Here is a 14,018-nt window from a genome sequence, read left to right on the forward strand (position 1 = left end):
CAACTGAGATGTATAGTTTTATAAGGACTATGAATCAAATAAATAGAAATTATCTCATCACCTTTAGCAGGAATATCAAAAGCAAATGGGCAAAGATTAGCAAAACATTTGAGGACAAGAGGGCAGGAAGGTGAGAAATTGATGCTCACCCCCTCAAAAGGTAGAAGCAGAGGCCCTCACCACAGTTACAAAGTACTTTGGTATGCAGTTTATGAACAGTGATCTGCAGAGACACGGTCCTAAGGTCAGACATTGAAATTAGGCAAAGGAATGACTGGCACAGACAGGAACCAAATGGCTCTTCCTGTGTCACATACTTCACTAAGTTTCTCCAGGAACATTTTTAATGTCAATGGGATTCTGCATTTTAATTTAAACCCTAGCTCTTCAAACTTGCTGATTTCCAACTCGTTCTAAGCTACAGGTTCTACACGAGCCACAACAATCTGCTCCTCCCCTTTCCCATTCCAAATTCTTTGCCCAACCTTAGGAAACATCCTTAACCCTGACACTGGGTGGGTAGTCAATAAACAATCTTCCCAAGTCTCAGAGGACATTACCCAATTACTCTGGCTGCACCATCTCCAGGCAGCATCACATGACTTCATTCCCAACTACTTACTTCTTGGCAATCCACCCTTCAAAGTCTGCACAATCACAAAAGATGATACTCATTTTGAATAGTAGCAGAATTTAGAGTAGATGAAGTACAGAGGAGAATTAGATTAAATGAGTCATGCCTCACAACACATTGATTTTTCATTCCATTTCAGAGCCTCAAAAAGAAAAGCTGCCTCAGATGGACACAAGTTGGTACAGTGTTCCAAAGAAATAAATAAACAAGAAGGAATCTGATATAGTCCAAAATTTAATCAAGCTATTTCTTCTTCACTTGCTGTAAAGCAGAATCCACACAGATTTTTATAAATACATTTTCAGATAATATCAGATTCATTGATAGCTTTCCAATTTGCAAAGAGTCAGGTTTTATGACCAGCTGTCAATTCAAAAGTAAAAAATTGTCTACTGATTTACCTCGACATCTTTAAGAATTAAAAAACACACAAATGTTAATTAAATGTTATGTACAATCAGCTCTAATGGATATGGGATGCGAAGACAAAAATTCAATCCACTAATTGAATGTACCAAAATAAAATGCTGTCCATTTTCTTGGCTGAGCTACTGAATATCCACCAGTATATCTGTAATAAAAGCCCATCAATAGTGCAAAATACACAAGTTCTCAAAAGTTTTGTGAATATCCACAATTTTCCAGTAATATTTGCTACATATTCATACCTTCCAATATTGCTATAAATTGCCCAAACATAGGCAATGCTGATTAAAGCTAAACTTGGAGCTACCTTTGAGACCCATTTTCAGATGATTATAGGAAGGGTGTCGAGGCTTTGGAGAGGGTGCAGAAAAGGTTTACCAGGATGCTGCTGAGACTGGAAGACATATGCTAAAACAAGAGTTTGAACAAAACTTGGGCTGTGTTCTCTGGAGCAGCAAAGACTGCGGGAAGATCTGACATATGTTTATAAGATTATGAGAGGCATAGATGGAGTGGACAGACAGTACCTTTCTCCACCTTCCCTCTCCCCCCCCCCCCACCCCCACTCAACTTCCGAGTTAAAATGTCCAATATCACAGGGCGTGCATTTAAGCAGAGATGGATAATTTCAAAGGAGACACAAGGAGTGCTTGCTGGCATAATATAGAAACTGACTTCGAAGAGATTTTTAGATAGGCACATGAATGTGAGGGGAAAAAATGGAAGGATATGGATATTATGTAGCACAGGGGGATTAGTTTAGTTGCCATTTAATCACCAGTTTATTTGGTTCTGCAAAACATTGTGGGCTGAAAGACACACAGTTAAGGTTAGGGTCAGTCAGTTGTGGGCATGCTATGTTTGCACAGGAAACATGGTGACGCTTGCAGACAGCCCCCAGCACAATCTTCACCTGGTTTGATTTGACATAAATTACGGCATGCCTTTCATTCTCTTTCAATATTTCAATGCACGTGACAAATAAAGCTATTTTTTTTCTTCCTAATGATCTGAAGTAGCTATTAGAATTTTGACTGTTTGAATGACAAATGAAACTGATATTGTTTGGGAGTCATATTCTATAGAAGTACACTGACAAACCAATCTTTTACAATTCTGTACTACCAGACTACACAATTGATAAGCTGATTGTCAATTTCCCACCCTGTATTAAAGTCTTGGGGAAAATATAAACACAATTAACACTTTACACCCTACAAAACTTTGAGAGCAAGAAAGACTCATGGATTGATTATTCAGCAAATTGTCTAAATCCAAGATTCAGCCTTATTGGGTTTTGCTGCACCAACATTTTGAAAAATAAGTAAATATGGTCAGGAATTTCCTGAAAAGCTATACTTTAGTAAAGGCACATTATGCTGCTGTAAGACCATATGGTGTGTGCATATGACGGTGTAAGTAACTCAGGTCATTGGTTATCCAATGCCAAAATTTTGGACAGCCTGCGATCCTTGATGGAACAGTGACAAAAGCTAGTATCATATCTCTGCTTTGCTCTGCAAAGCAACAGAGCAGTGATCCAGTGTAAAATTGCCCTCTTGTGTCTGAGCTAGAATGTTGTGGATTTATTCAACAGCAGCTATATGTTCATTAAACAAATAGTACCCAAATATTAATATTTAAAAGTTACTATTAACAACTCCTAAAAAGTAACACACAAAATGCTGGAGGAACTAGCAGTTAGGCAACATCTACTGAGGGGAATAAGCAGTCAACATTTCAGGCCAACCCCCTTCAACAGGACAACTGACAGTTGTTATTTCTGCTGAAGGGTCTCAGCCCAAAATGTAGACTGTATATTCCTCTCCATAGATGCAGCCTGACCTGCTGAGTTCCTTCAGTATTTTGCGTGTTTGTTACTCTGGATTTCTAGTACCTGCAGAATCTTAAAAGGCAGTAGGGGAGGTACATGAATAGGAATGTTTTAGAGGGATATAGCCCAAATGCAGGCAAATCAGAGTAGTTCAGATGGAAATTTTGGTTGGCATGGTCTAGTTTGGCCGAAGGACCCATTTCTGTTCTTGGACACTGTTTTAGGTACTTTCTTTTGAATGAATTATTAAACCAAGATCAAGAAGAAATATAAGCCAAGATCACAAGTAAACATGAAAAGGACTAAAATATTATTTTGAAGAACTGGGGACTTTTTCCTCAACCAATATCTATCCTTCAGTCGACACCAAAACAGAAGTATAGGAATATCTGGTTATTGTTATACTTTCATTTGTGGCAGTTTGCTGTGTGTTCATTTCAGTTATCAGTCTTCACCAAGAACTCATGTGACATCATATCTTAGCACCTTTCATCCAACAAAAGAGCAAGTTTCTTTTACTTCTCAAAATATACAACCGAGTTGCCACTTGTTAGGCATCAACTGCATGGCCCAAGGGAGGTCATTGAAGAACCTCAATAAATCTGAAAGGCTGAAATAAAACCAGAAACTGTGAGAAACACTCAGCAAAGCAGATGACGTCCATGAACATTTTGAAGAAACACTGGCATTACTAAGCGTAAATTCACTCCGTCATGAATGATTGCAAGGCAAACAGAAAATTATGCAGGAATGTGCTCAAGGCTTCCTTGAAGAAATGCAAATTCCCATTAGTTATGGATAATTGCTGGTTTCAGACTACTCAAAATGGAGAAGTAATATTTGAGATGATATTGAGAACCAAGACCATGTACTCGGAGCACACAGAAGCCCTGAATATATTGAGTATAGCATCTCAAACTGTGCCTAATCAGCCACCTGCTGCCCCACCTGGGCAACGTCTATTATCTCCACAGTTGGACATTACCTATTCCAGAACCCACAAAACGGGAGTGGAACCAAGTTATGCTCAACCCTGGTGAACTGTTGAAGATAAGTACATTTCATTTTAATTGAGCAGATAGCTGAGGCAGGTTAACACCAATTCCAAATGGCTGACCCAAAGCAGGTGCCAGGGTCCAAGGTATCTTGGGAGGGAGAACAGCCAGAGGTCATGGTACATTCTGGTACCAATGGCATAGGTAGGAAAAAAGGAAGAGGTCCTGGAAAAAACGACTACAGGGAGTTAGGAAGGAAGTTGAGGAGCAGGACTGCAGAGGTGGTAATCTCCAGATTACTGCCTGTGCCACGTGACAGTGAGAATAGGAATAGGATGAGGTGGAGGATAAATACGTGGCTGAGAGATTGGAGCAGGGGGCAAGGATTCAGATTTCTGAATCACTGGGACCTCTTTTGGGGGAGGTGTGACCTGTTCAAAAAAGACAGGTTGTAATTGAATCCCAGAGGGACCAATATTCTGGTGGGGAGGTTTGCTAAGGCTACTGGGGAGAGTTTAAACTAGAATTGTTGGGGGTGGAAACCAAACTAAAGAGACAGGGGAAGAGGAGGTTGACTCACAAAGACAGAAAGCTTGGAGACAGTGTCTGATGGAGGATAGGCAGGTGATAGAGAAGGGACATGCTCAGATGGATGGTTTGAAATGTGTCTATTTTAATGCAAGGAGTGTTGCGAACAAAGTGGATGAGCTTAGAGCGTGGATCAGTACCTGGAGATATGATGTGGTGGCCATTACAGAGACTTGGATTGCTCAAGGACAGGATTGGTTACTTCAAGTGCTGGGTTTTAGATGTTACACAAAGGACAGGGAGGCTGGCAAAAGAGGTGGGGGCATAGCACTGTTGACCAGAGACAGTGTCACAGCTGCAGAAAAGGTGGATGTTCATGAAGGGATTGTCTACAGAGTCTCTGTGGGTGGAGGTCAGGAACAGAAAGGGGTCAATAACTTCTCTGTGTGTTTTTTTATAGGCTGCCCAATAGTAACAGAGACATCGAACAGCAGATAGGGAAACATTCTGGAAAGGTGTAATAATAACAGTTGTCATGATGGGAGAATTTAATTTCCCAAATATCGATTGGCATCTCCCTAGAGCAAGGGGTTTAGATGGGGTTGAGTTTGTTAGGTGTGTTCAGAAGGGTTCTTGACACAAAATGTAGATAAGCCTACGAGAGGAAAGGCTGCACTTGATTTGGTATTGGGAAATGAACCTGGTCAGGTGTCAGATCTCTCAGTGGAACAGCATTTTGGAGATAGTGATCATAATTCTGTCTCCTTTACAATAGCATTGGAGAGTGATAGGAATAGACGAGTTAGGAAAGTGTTTAATTGGAGTAAGGAGAAATTATGAGGCTATCAGGCAGAAAATTGGAAGCTTAAATTGGGAACAGATGTTCTCTGGGAAAAGTACAGAAAAAATGTGGCAAATGTTCAGGGGTACGTGTGTGGAGTTCTGCATAGGTACATTCCAATGAGAAAGGGAAGTTATGGTAGGGTACAAGAACTGTGGTGCACAAAGGCTGTAATAAATCTAGTCAAGAAGAAAAGCTTACAAAAGGTTCAGGGAGCTAGGTAATGTTAGAGATCTGGAAGATTATAAGGCTAGCAGGAAGGAGACTAAGAAGGAAATCAGGAGAGCCAGAAGGGGTCATGAGAAGGTCTTGGCGGACAGGATTAAGGAAAACCCCAAGGCATTCTATAAGCATGTGAAGAACAAGAAGATGTGAAAGAATAGGACCTATCAAGTGTGACAGTGGGAAAGTGTGCATGGAAGTGGAGGAAATAGCAGAGGTACTTAATGAATACTTTGCTTCAGTATTCACTATGGAAAAGGATCTTAGTGATTGTAGTGATGACTTGCAGCAGACTGAAAAGCTTGAGCATGTAGATATTAAGAAAAAGGATGTGCTGGAGCTTTTGGAAAGCATCAAGTTGGATAAGTCGCCAGGACCGGATCAGATGTACCCTAGGCTACTGTGGGAGGCGAGGGAGGAGATTGCTGAGCCTCTGGCAATGATCTTTGCATCATCAATGGGGATGGGAGAGGTTTAATTGACTGGAGGGTTGCAGATATTGTTCCTTTATTTAAGAAAGGGAGTAGAGATAGCCCAGGGAATTACAGACCAGTGAGTCTTAATTCAGTGGTTGGTAAGTTGATGGAGAAGATCCTGAGAGGCAGGATTTATCAACATTTGGAGAGGTATAATATGATTAGGAATAGTCAGCATGACTTTGTCAAGGGCAGGTTTTGCTTTATGAGCATGATTGAATTTTTTGAGGATATGACTGAACACATTGATGAAGGAAGAACAGTAGATGTAGTGTATATGGATTTCAGCAAGGCATTTGATAAGGTACCCCATGCAAGGCTTATTGAGAAAGTAAGGAGGCATGGGATCCAAGGGGACATTGCTTTGTGGATCCAGAACTGGCTTGCTCACAGAAGGCAAAGAGTGGTTTAGACGGATCATATTCTGCATGGAGGTTGGTCACCAGTGGAGTGCCTCAGGGATCTGTTCTGGGACCCTTACTCTTCATGATTTTTATAAATGACCTGGGTGAGGAAGTGGAAGCATGGGTTAGTAAGTTTGCTGATGACACAAAGGTTGGGGGTGTTGTGGATAGTGTGTAGGGCTGTCAGAGGTTACAGCAGGACATTGATAGAATGCAAAACTGGGCTGAGAAGTGGCAGATGGAGTTCAACCCAGATAAGTGTGAAGTGGTTCATTTTAGTAGGTCAAATATGATGGCAGAATATAGTATTAATGGTAAGACTCTTGGCAGTGTGGAGGATCAGAAGGACCTTGGGGTCCGAGTCCATAGGACGCTCAAAGCAGCTGCACAGGTTGACTCAATGGTTAAGAAGGCATGCATAGTACTGTCCTTCATCAATTGTGAAATTGAATTTAGGAGCTCAGAGGTAATGTTACAGCTATATAGGACCCTGGTCAGACCCAACTTGGAGTTCTGTGCTCAGTTCTGGTCGCCTCACTACAGGAAGGATGTGGAAACTATAGAAAGGATGCAGAGGAGATTTACAAGATTGTTGCCTGGATTGGGGAGCATGCATTATGAAAACAGATTGAGTGAACTCGGCCTTTTCTCCTTGGAGTGACGGAGGATGAGAGGTGTATAAGATGATGAGAGGCATTGATCGTGTGGATAGTCAGAGGCTTTTTCCCAGGGCTGAAACATTTGCCACAAGAGGACACAGGTTTAAGGTGCTGGGGAATAGGTATAGAGGAGATGTCAGGAGAAAGTTTTTTTTTAAAAACTCAAGAGAGCGGTGAGTGACTGGAATGGGCTGCTGGCAACGGTGTTGGAGGTGGATACAATAGGGTCTTTTAAGAGACTTGTGGATAGGTACATGGAGCTTAGAAAAATAGAGGGCTATGAACAAGCCTAGTAATTTCTAAGGTAGGGACATGTTCGGCACAACTTTGTGAACTGAAAGGTCTGCATTGTGCTGCAGGTTTTCTATGTTTCATGAAACAAGAGGACAATTATTTCAGCTGAATCATATATACTTTATTCATACATATGACTCATCATATTCTCTTTATAATTCACTCAGTATAGTATGGTTTTACTTCCAGGCAGTGACACCTTTTTGGACATTAGTGTTACTGAACTAAATCACTAATATTGCTGGTGACATTTCCAAATCTATTGGAGGACCAAAATAGTCCATTTAAATTATAGCACTTCATAATAAACTACTTTAAATGTACAGACAATAGAAATTCCTCAGCAAACCTAATTTTTGGTCATCTAATCAAATTGGATGCAATGAAGAGTTTAGGTACTCTGGCCAATGTTAGTAAAATATCCCTAGTAGTCATTTGTGCAAAATTGAGATGTGAAAATTTACTGCTCTATTGAATTACATGTCAACAGAGACAACACTTCAAAGCAATCAATAGTTCAAAACAAAATACCTTGGACTCTCCCAGTAACATGAAAAATGTGACATTACCTGCAATTGGATTCTATTACTTTATCTAATAAAGGAAGCCACATGCATGTGCAATTGATCCCACTGTGTCTTTCCTCACTTTGAATTCCAGTCATTAAAAACAGCTGGCATTCCAATCACAGGTAACATCTATTCTCTTCAGCTGGGCAGAAGAAATTACAAGTCTTTTGAATGTTTGATGCATAATTAGAAGTACTCTGTTTTTATAATTTGTTCAGTAACTACTTTCACCTTCAAATTCCAGAGACTTATTATATTTCCAAAAAGAAGCACAAAAGGAAGAGATGCATCTAGCTTTAAAGGCATGGGGCAATATAAAGTCAAGACTAAGGATCCTTGCTGATTGAGGACATTAAAGAGGACTCAAATTTCTGAACAACCTCAGTGCTGTCTTATCCAAATATTATATCACACATCGAATGAGTATATGCAAATGACTTACATACCTGCTGGTAATGAGCCACATAATTACAAGGGGCATGAATTCTTTCTGTACCTTAAATATGGCATTCTCTCAAACACTGGCGAGAAACGAGTTTACCTACACGATTACAAAAATCAACAGGATCTAACTACACCTGCAAAACCAATTTAATTTTGTATTTGAGTAAAACTGCTTTGCTGTAAACCAAGCAAAAATTCATTTGCAAATGAAATAGCCCAATCTCACAAACAGTGATAAACTCCACACAAAATCAGCTCAAACATACAAAATTCTCTTCCTCGACTGCAGCATACAGATACGATCAGTAAAAGTGAAATGTCACATTAAAGCATAATTAGTAAACGAGAACAATGGCTGTCAACGGTCAGATATGCTTGTTAAAAATACTTTCTATTACCCATTTCACATATCACTTGGACCATCCACAAAAAAAGGATAAAAGCCCTGGACATCTATTAAGTATGAAAAATATGCTCACATTTCCATGAATGTGAAACGGTAATCTGTGGTCTACTTAATACATCATAGGTTATGGATTAAGCTCAAAGTTAAATACAGTAATATTCAACATGTTTTTTTAAAAAACAACCGGAATGTTACTAGCTTCAATCCATTCGCTATCAAGGAACGAAAGTTAAGTTGGAAGCAGCAAGCTGTCGATTTAGTGTCTACAAATCCACGTAAAACTCAGCACGCTGAGTACCATGACTACTTCGCGGTACACTCTAACGCGAATGACAGGTCACAGACACAATTAACGTATTTACTTTCTTCCAACAGCACACGACGAAGCTAAGAATAAGTGAAAACTTTTCTTAAAAATAAACACCTACGTCCTACTTTGTGGCGTTCCTTCACATCTCCCGGGGGCGGTAGTTCTGCGAATTGCACCCGGTTTCCAGACATCTACTCTCGTTTTATTTTTTCCCCCCTTCCTTCTGGAGAAGATTATAGTTGGTCTTTGCAGCCCGAATAACCGGCGAGGCGAAGGTTCCCGTGGAGCGCCAGCAGGGACCGAGCTGACCGCCTTGCAGAGCTGCGTGGAACCGCAGCTCAGATCCGCTGGGCTCTTCGCTCATCCACTCTGCCTACTGTCAGAGTGCAGCGCACTCCGAGCCAGCACTGCGGTAGAGGGTCCGCCCCTTGCGCTCGCCGCTGGCCGGAAGCTGCCTGCATTCACCTGGCCAGCTGCTCGGGGGCGAGTGGGTGAAGGGGACCGAGTCGAAACGCCATTCACGCCTGAATCCTGTCGACAATTATATATAACCATGATTGCAGCTTGACTGCGTCATCTTTAAATCAGTTGCTGCAAGGTTGATGTACGTAAAAAGGAAAAATATATAGCCATCTGTGTATTTAAATTGTGAAGACAGGGCGTGGATTTTGTATTAAATTGGACAAATATACCACACGTATATTAAGTGTGTTTTCTCAGTTTCCAACCAGGCAAGATACTTGTTTATTTTTTAACTGAAAATAAATTACTGCTTTATTCACTTTGAATTGGAAGGTTTGTTTTTTGGATTTCAGTGTCTGGGCTAACGTGCAACGGTCTGATTCAGAATTCATCTACTCAATGTTTTTATCAACATTGTGCAAATATATATACTACGTAACTCAAACCAATTTGAAATCAACTGATTACCTTATTAAAATCCCCGGCGCGTTTTAAAGCGCGCCTCTCTTGCCCCTGCTGGCTGCGTTTACCTAACTTTATTTCGGAAAAGATTTTAAATATCATCGTGGTGAACCCATTGTTCAACATGAAAAGAGCAATATAATAGAAAAAGAACATCAATACTTTATAAAATGGAATGGAACTGTTGGAGGAAAGCAGGCAAAATAAACTAGATTAAATAAATTATAACTGTCCTTTAAATGAACCTATCACTTAATTTTCTGCTGTGCTATGTAACTGAACTGTTGTTTCCATCTCACTCGCATTAGTTAATATTTATCATAAACTAGATCGGACATCGAGATAGTGTTAAAAATTGTTTAACATCAGTAGAAGCGATCACTAACTGAATTTGGTAAAGAGCATTGTTGAAGTTGAGATTTACAAACGTTTGTATATTTACTTTGCAACCTATTTACACATTTCCCTTATGCTTTCATCTTTCAAAGATTAACTTCATAATTTTCATAAAGCAATTAAAATTACTCTTATAAAAATTGTGTTTGCTGAACAATTTTTTTTTACTGTGGTGCAGTTGTTATTAATGTTTCACCAAAATTCCTTTAGGCAATCATCAACCATTGGTTGGTTCAATCATTATAAGGTGGACATTGCTTTTCAGCTTTCTGATGACTGCTGTTAGGGCTAACTGTTGAGTTGCCTTTGTGTGATTTTTGTACCATGATATAAGGTGCCAACTCCTAAATACCCTCAGATTCAAAAGGTGGAAGGGATTCAATGATTTCTTTGTCAGGCTAGTCTTCGTGACATGCCTCCTTGGAATTCTGAGTCAATATGCAATATGACAGTGCAGGTGATTTTGGAACCACCAAAATGTTGGAGTAAGTGACCTGCATCATGGGACAGGCCCAGTGGTGCAATAGAGCCATTGCTGTATGATATATTGATGAAAGTATCTTGTGACTAAACCTACTTGACCTTATATTACCTATCTACCTACAACAATCCCGATATCCGTGCTGTCTGAGTGGAGATTTAATGTTCACCCTTTCATTGCATGGGTTTTATCCAAGTGCTGTGGTTATCTCCCTGCATCCCAAAGATATACAAGGTTGATAGGTTAAATGGTCACTGTAAATTCACTTTAGTTTGTAGATGAGTGGTAGGAACTGATGGAAACCGGACAAATGAAATGGGACCCTGGTCGAACCAGTGTAATTTGGTGTTCGTGGTTTAGGATGAAGTGTCTTATTTCCATATTGTGTTTCTCTGTGACTCCGTGAGACGGTTGAAAACAGAGGATACAGCAAAGACCTGAGCTCTGGAATTAGCCACACCATTAGCCATGCTGTTCCAGTGCAGTTAAAACATTGACACCTGTACACAATGTGGCAAGATTACCTTGATAAATCGTTACCAAAAAACTGGACAAGTCCAATCCTTCCGATTACCACGACGTCAGTCTACCCTCAATAATCAACAAAGTGAAGGAGAGTGTCAGTGACAGTGTTGTCAATGCTGTCACTCACTCACCAATGCCAGATTTGAGTTTTGCCTGGACAACTTGGCTCCAGATCTCATCACAATCTTAGGCAAAACCTAGAATGAGATTCAGAATCAGAATCAGTCATGTTGTGAAACTAGTTAACTTAGCAGCAGCAGTACAATGCAAAACATGATGACAATAAAGAAAAAAGTAAATCAATTACAGTAAGTATATATGTATATTAAATAGTTAAATTAAAAATAGTGCAAAAACAAATAATAAAAGTGAAGTAGTGTTCATGGGTTCAATGTCCATTTAGGAACCTAAACCAAAAGGGGTGATATCCAGATGTGAATTGCAAGTGATTGCACTTGAAATCAGGCAGCATTAATTTCCTTTCCTCCACCACTGATACTGTCCTCAGCTGCATCTCCTCTACTTTCTGAACATCTACACTCACCCCACCTTCCCACCACCTTAACAATGATAGAGCTCCTCATGTTCTTACTTACCAATCCATGAACCTCCAGATCCAACATGTCATCCTCCACAACCTGGGTCATCTCCAAAGGGATCCTACCAGCAAACATAACCTTACCTCTTTCACCACACTCCCTTTCAACTTTCCGCAGGGATTGCTCCCTGGTGATTCCCTTGTCTAATCATCCCTCCCCACTAATCTCCCTCCAGGCATTTATCCCTGCAAGCGGCCAAAGTGCTACACCTGCCCATTCACCTCCATTCAGATCCCCTGACAGTCCTTCCTGGTGAGGCAATACTTTACCTGTGAAGCTGCTGGGATCAACTATTGTGTCGGGTGCTCCTGATGCGGCCTCGTACACATTGGTGAGACCCATCATAAATTGGAGGACCACCTCACCGAGCACCTTTGCTCCATCCACCAAAAGCGGAACCTCCTGACGGCCAAACATTTTAATTCCGATTCCTATTCACGTTCTGACATGTTGGCCCATGGTCTCCTCTTGTGCCATGTTGAGGCCACCCTCAGGGTGGAAGAGCCACACCTTATACTCCATCTGGGTATTCTCCAACCTGATGGCATGAATATTGATTATTCAGCCTCTCCTTTTCCTATTTTCCCCACTCTGACCTCTCACCTCTTCTCTCCTAGGTCACCTCTTGCTTCCCTTTCTCCTATGGTCCACTCTCCAATCCTATCAGATTCCTTCCTCTTCGGCCATATACCTTCCCAAACTACCTGACCACCTATCACTTTCTAGCTATTCTCATTCTAGGTTTTGCCTAAGATTGTGATGAGATCTGGAGCGAAATTGAAGATTGGGAAAATCAGACTGGTGCCAGATTACAAGAGAGGGAATTTGTTGAATGCCTACAAAATGGCTTTTTAGAGCAGCTTGTGCTCAAGCCTACAAAGAGAAAGGCTGTCTTAGATTAGGTTAGTCAGATTAATGTAAGGGAACCCTTAGGAGGTAGTGATCATAATATGATTGAGTTCATACTGCAAATTGAGAGGGACCCAAAAATACAACTGCAGATGCTGTGGATCAAAGAATATGTACACAACGCTGAAAGAACTCAGCAGGTCAGGCAGCATCCATGAGGAAAGTGTAGCCAACATTTCAGGCCAAGACCCTTCAGCAGGAATGGGGGGGGGGGGAAGAGAGGGCCGAAGCCCAGTAATAGAGATGGGGAGGGGGTAGGGCCTAGAGGTGCCAGGTGGAAAACCAATCAGAGGAAAGATAAAGGGGGGAGGAGGAGCGGATAAGCATGAAAGAACTGTAGAGATAAAGAAGTAGAAAGTTGAAAGGGGAGAGAGGCAGAGAGGGACCTGGGATAGGGGAAGGGGGAGGGGGAGGGAATTACCGGAAATTGGAGAATTCAATGTTCATACCACCAGGCTGGAGGCTACCCAGACGGTAAATGAGGTGTTGCTCCTCCAACCTGAGTTTGGCCTCATCATGGCAGTACAGGTGGCCATGTATGGACATATCTAGATGGGAATGAGAGGCAGAGCTGAAGTGGGTGGCAACCGGGAGGTCCTGTCTATTGTGACGGGTGGAGCATAGGTGCTCGACGAAGCAGTCCCCCAAATTGAGAGGGAGAAGCATAAGTCACATCTATCAGTATCACAATGGGATAAAGGGAATTACAGAGGCATTAGAGAGGAGCTTGCCCAGGTGGATTGGGGCGGGAAGGGGTGGGAATATTGGTGGGGGTGAAGTTTCTAGGAATAGTTCACAAGGTACCTGATAAATAACACCCACAGAATAAGTTCTCAGATGGCAGGTGCAGGCAACTGTGGCTGACAAGACAAGTTAAGGACAGTGCATAGAAGGTAGCAAAAGTGAGTAGAAAGTTGGATGATTGTGAACTTTTTAAAATCCAACAAAAGGCAACTAAAAAAGCTATAAGAAGGGAAAAGATGAATTATGAGGGCAAATGAGCTGATAATATAAAGCAGGATACTAAAAGATTTTTCAGTTATATAAAAAATAAAAGAAAGATGAGATAAACTTCAAAAGTGCTTTGCTTCAGTCTTTGCTGTGAAGACACTAGCTTCTGCCAGAGGTCCACGAGTGTCAGG

At 41.1% G+C, this 14,018-nt stretch overlaps 1 protein-coding gene across 1 annotated transcript in view; it reads right to left on the reverse strand.

Annotated features, from left to right (window-relative positions):
- The window catches only part of LOC132395448 (sickle tail protein homolog), a 640,240-nt gene extending 630,782 nt beyond the window's left edge, over positions 1–9,458 (reverse strand). Inside the window, exon 1 of the mRNA XM_059972075.1 lies at positions 9,161–9,458. Within this exon, the coding sequence (XP_059828058.1) occupies positions 9,161–9,233 (73 nt within the window). The 5' untranslated portion in view covers positions 9,234–9,458. The remainder of the gene's footprint in view (positions 1–9,160) is intronic.
- Positions 9,459–14,018: the final 4,560 nt, after the last annotated feature.

Source organism: Hypanus sabinus, chromosome 6 (assembly GCF_030144855.1).
Source record: "Hypanus sabinus isolate sHypSab1 chromosome 6, sHypSab1.hap1, whole genome shotgun sequence".
Lineage (NCBI taxonomy): Eukaryota > Metazoa > Chordata > Chondrichthyes > Myliobatiformes > Dasyatidae > Hypanus > Hypanus sabinus.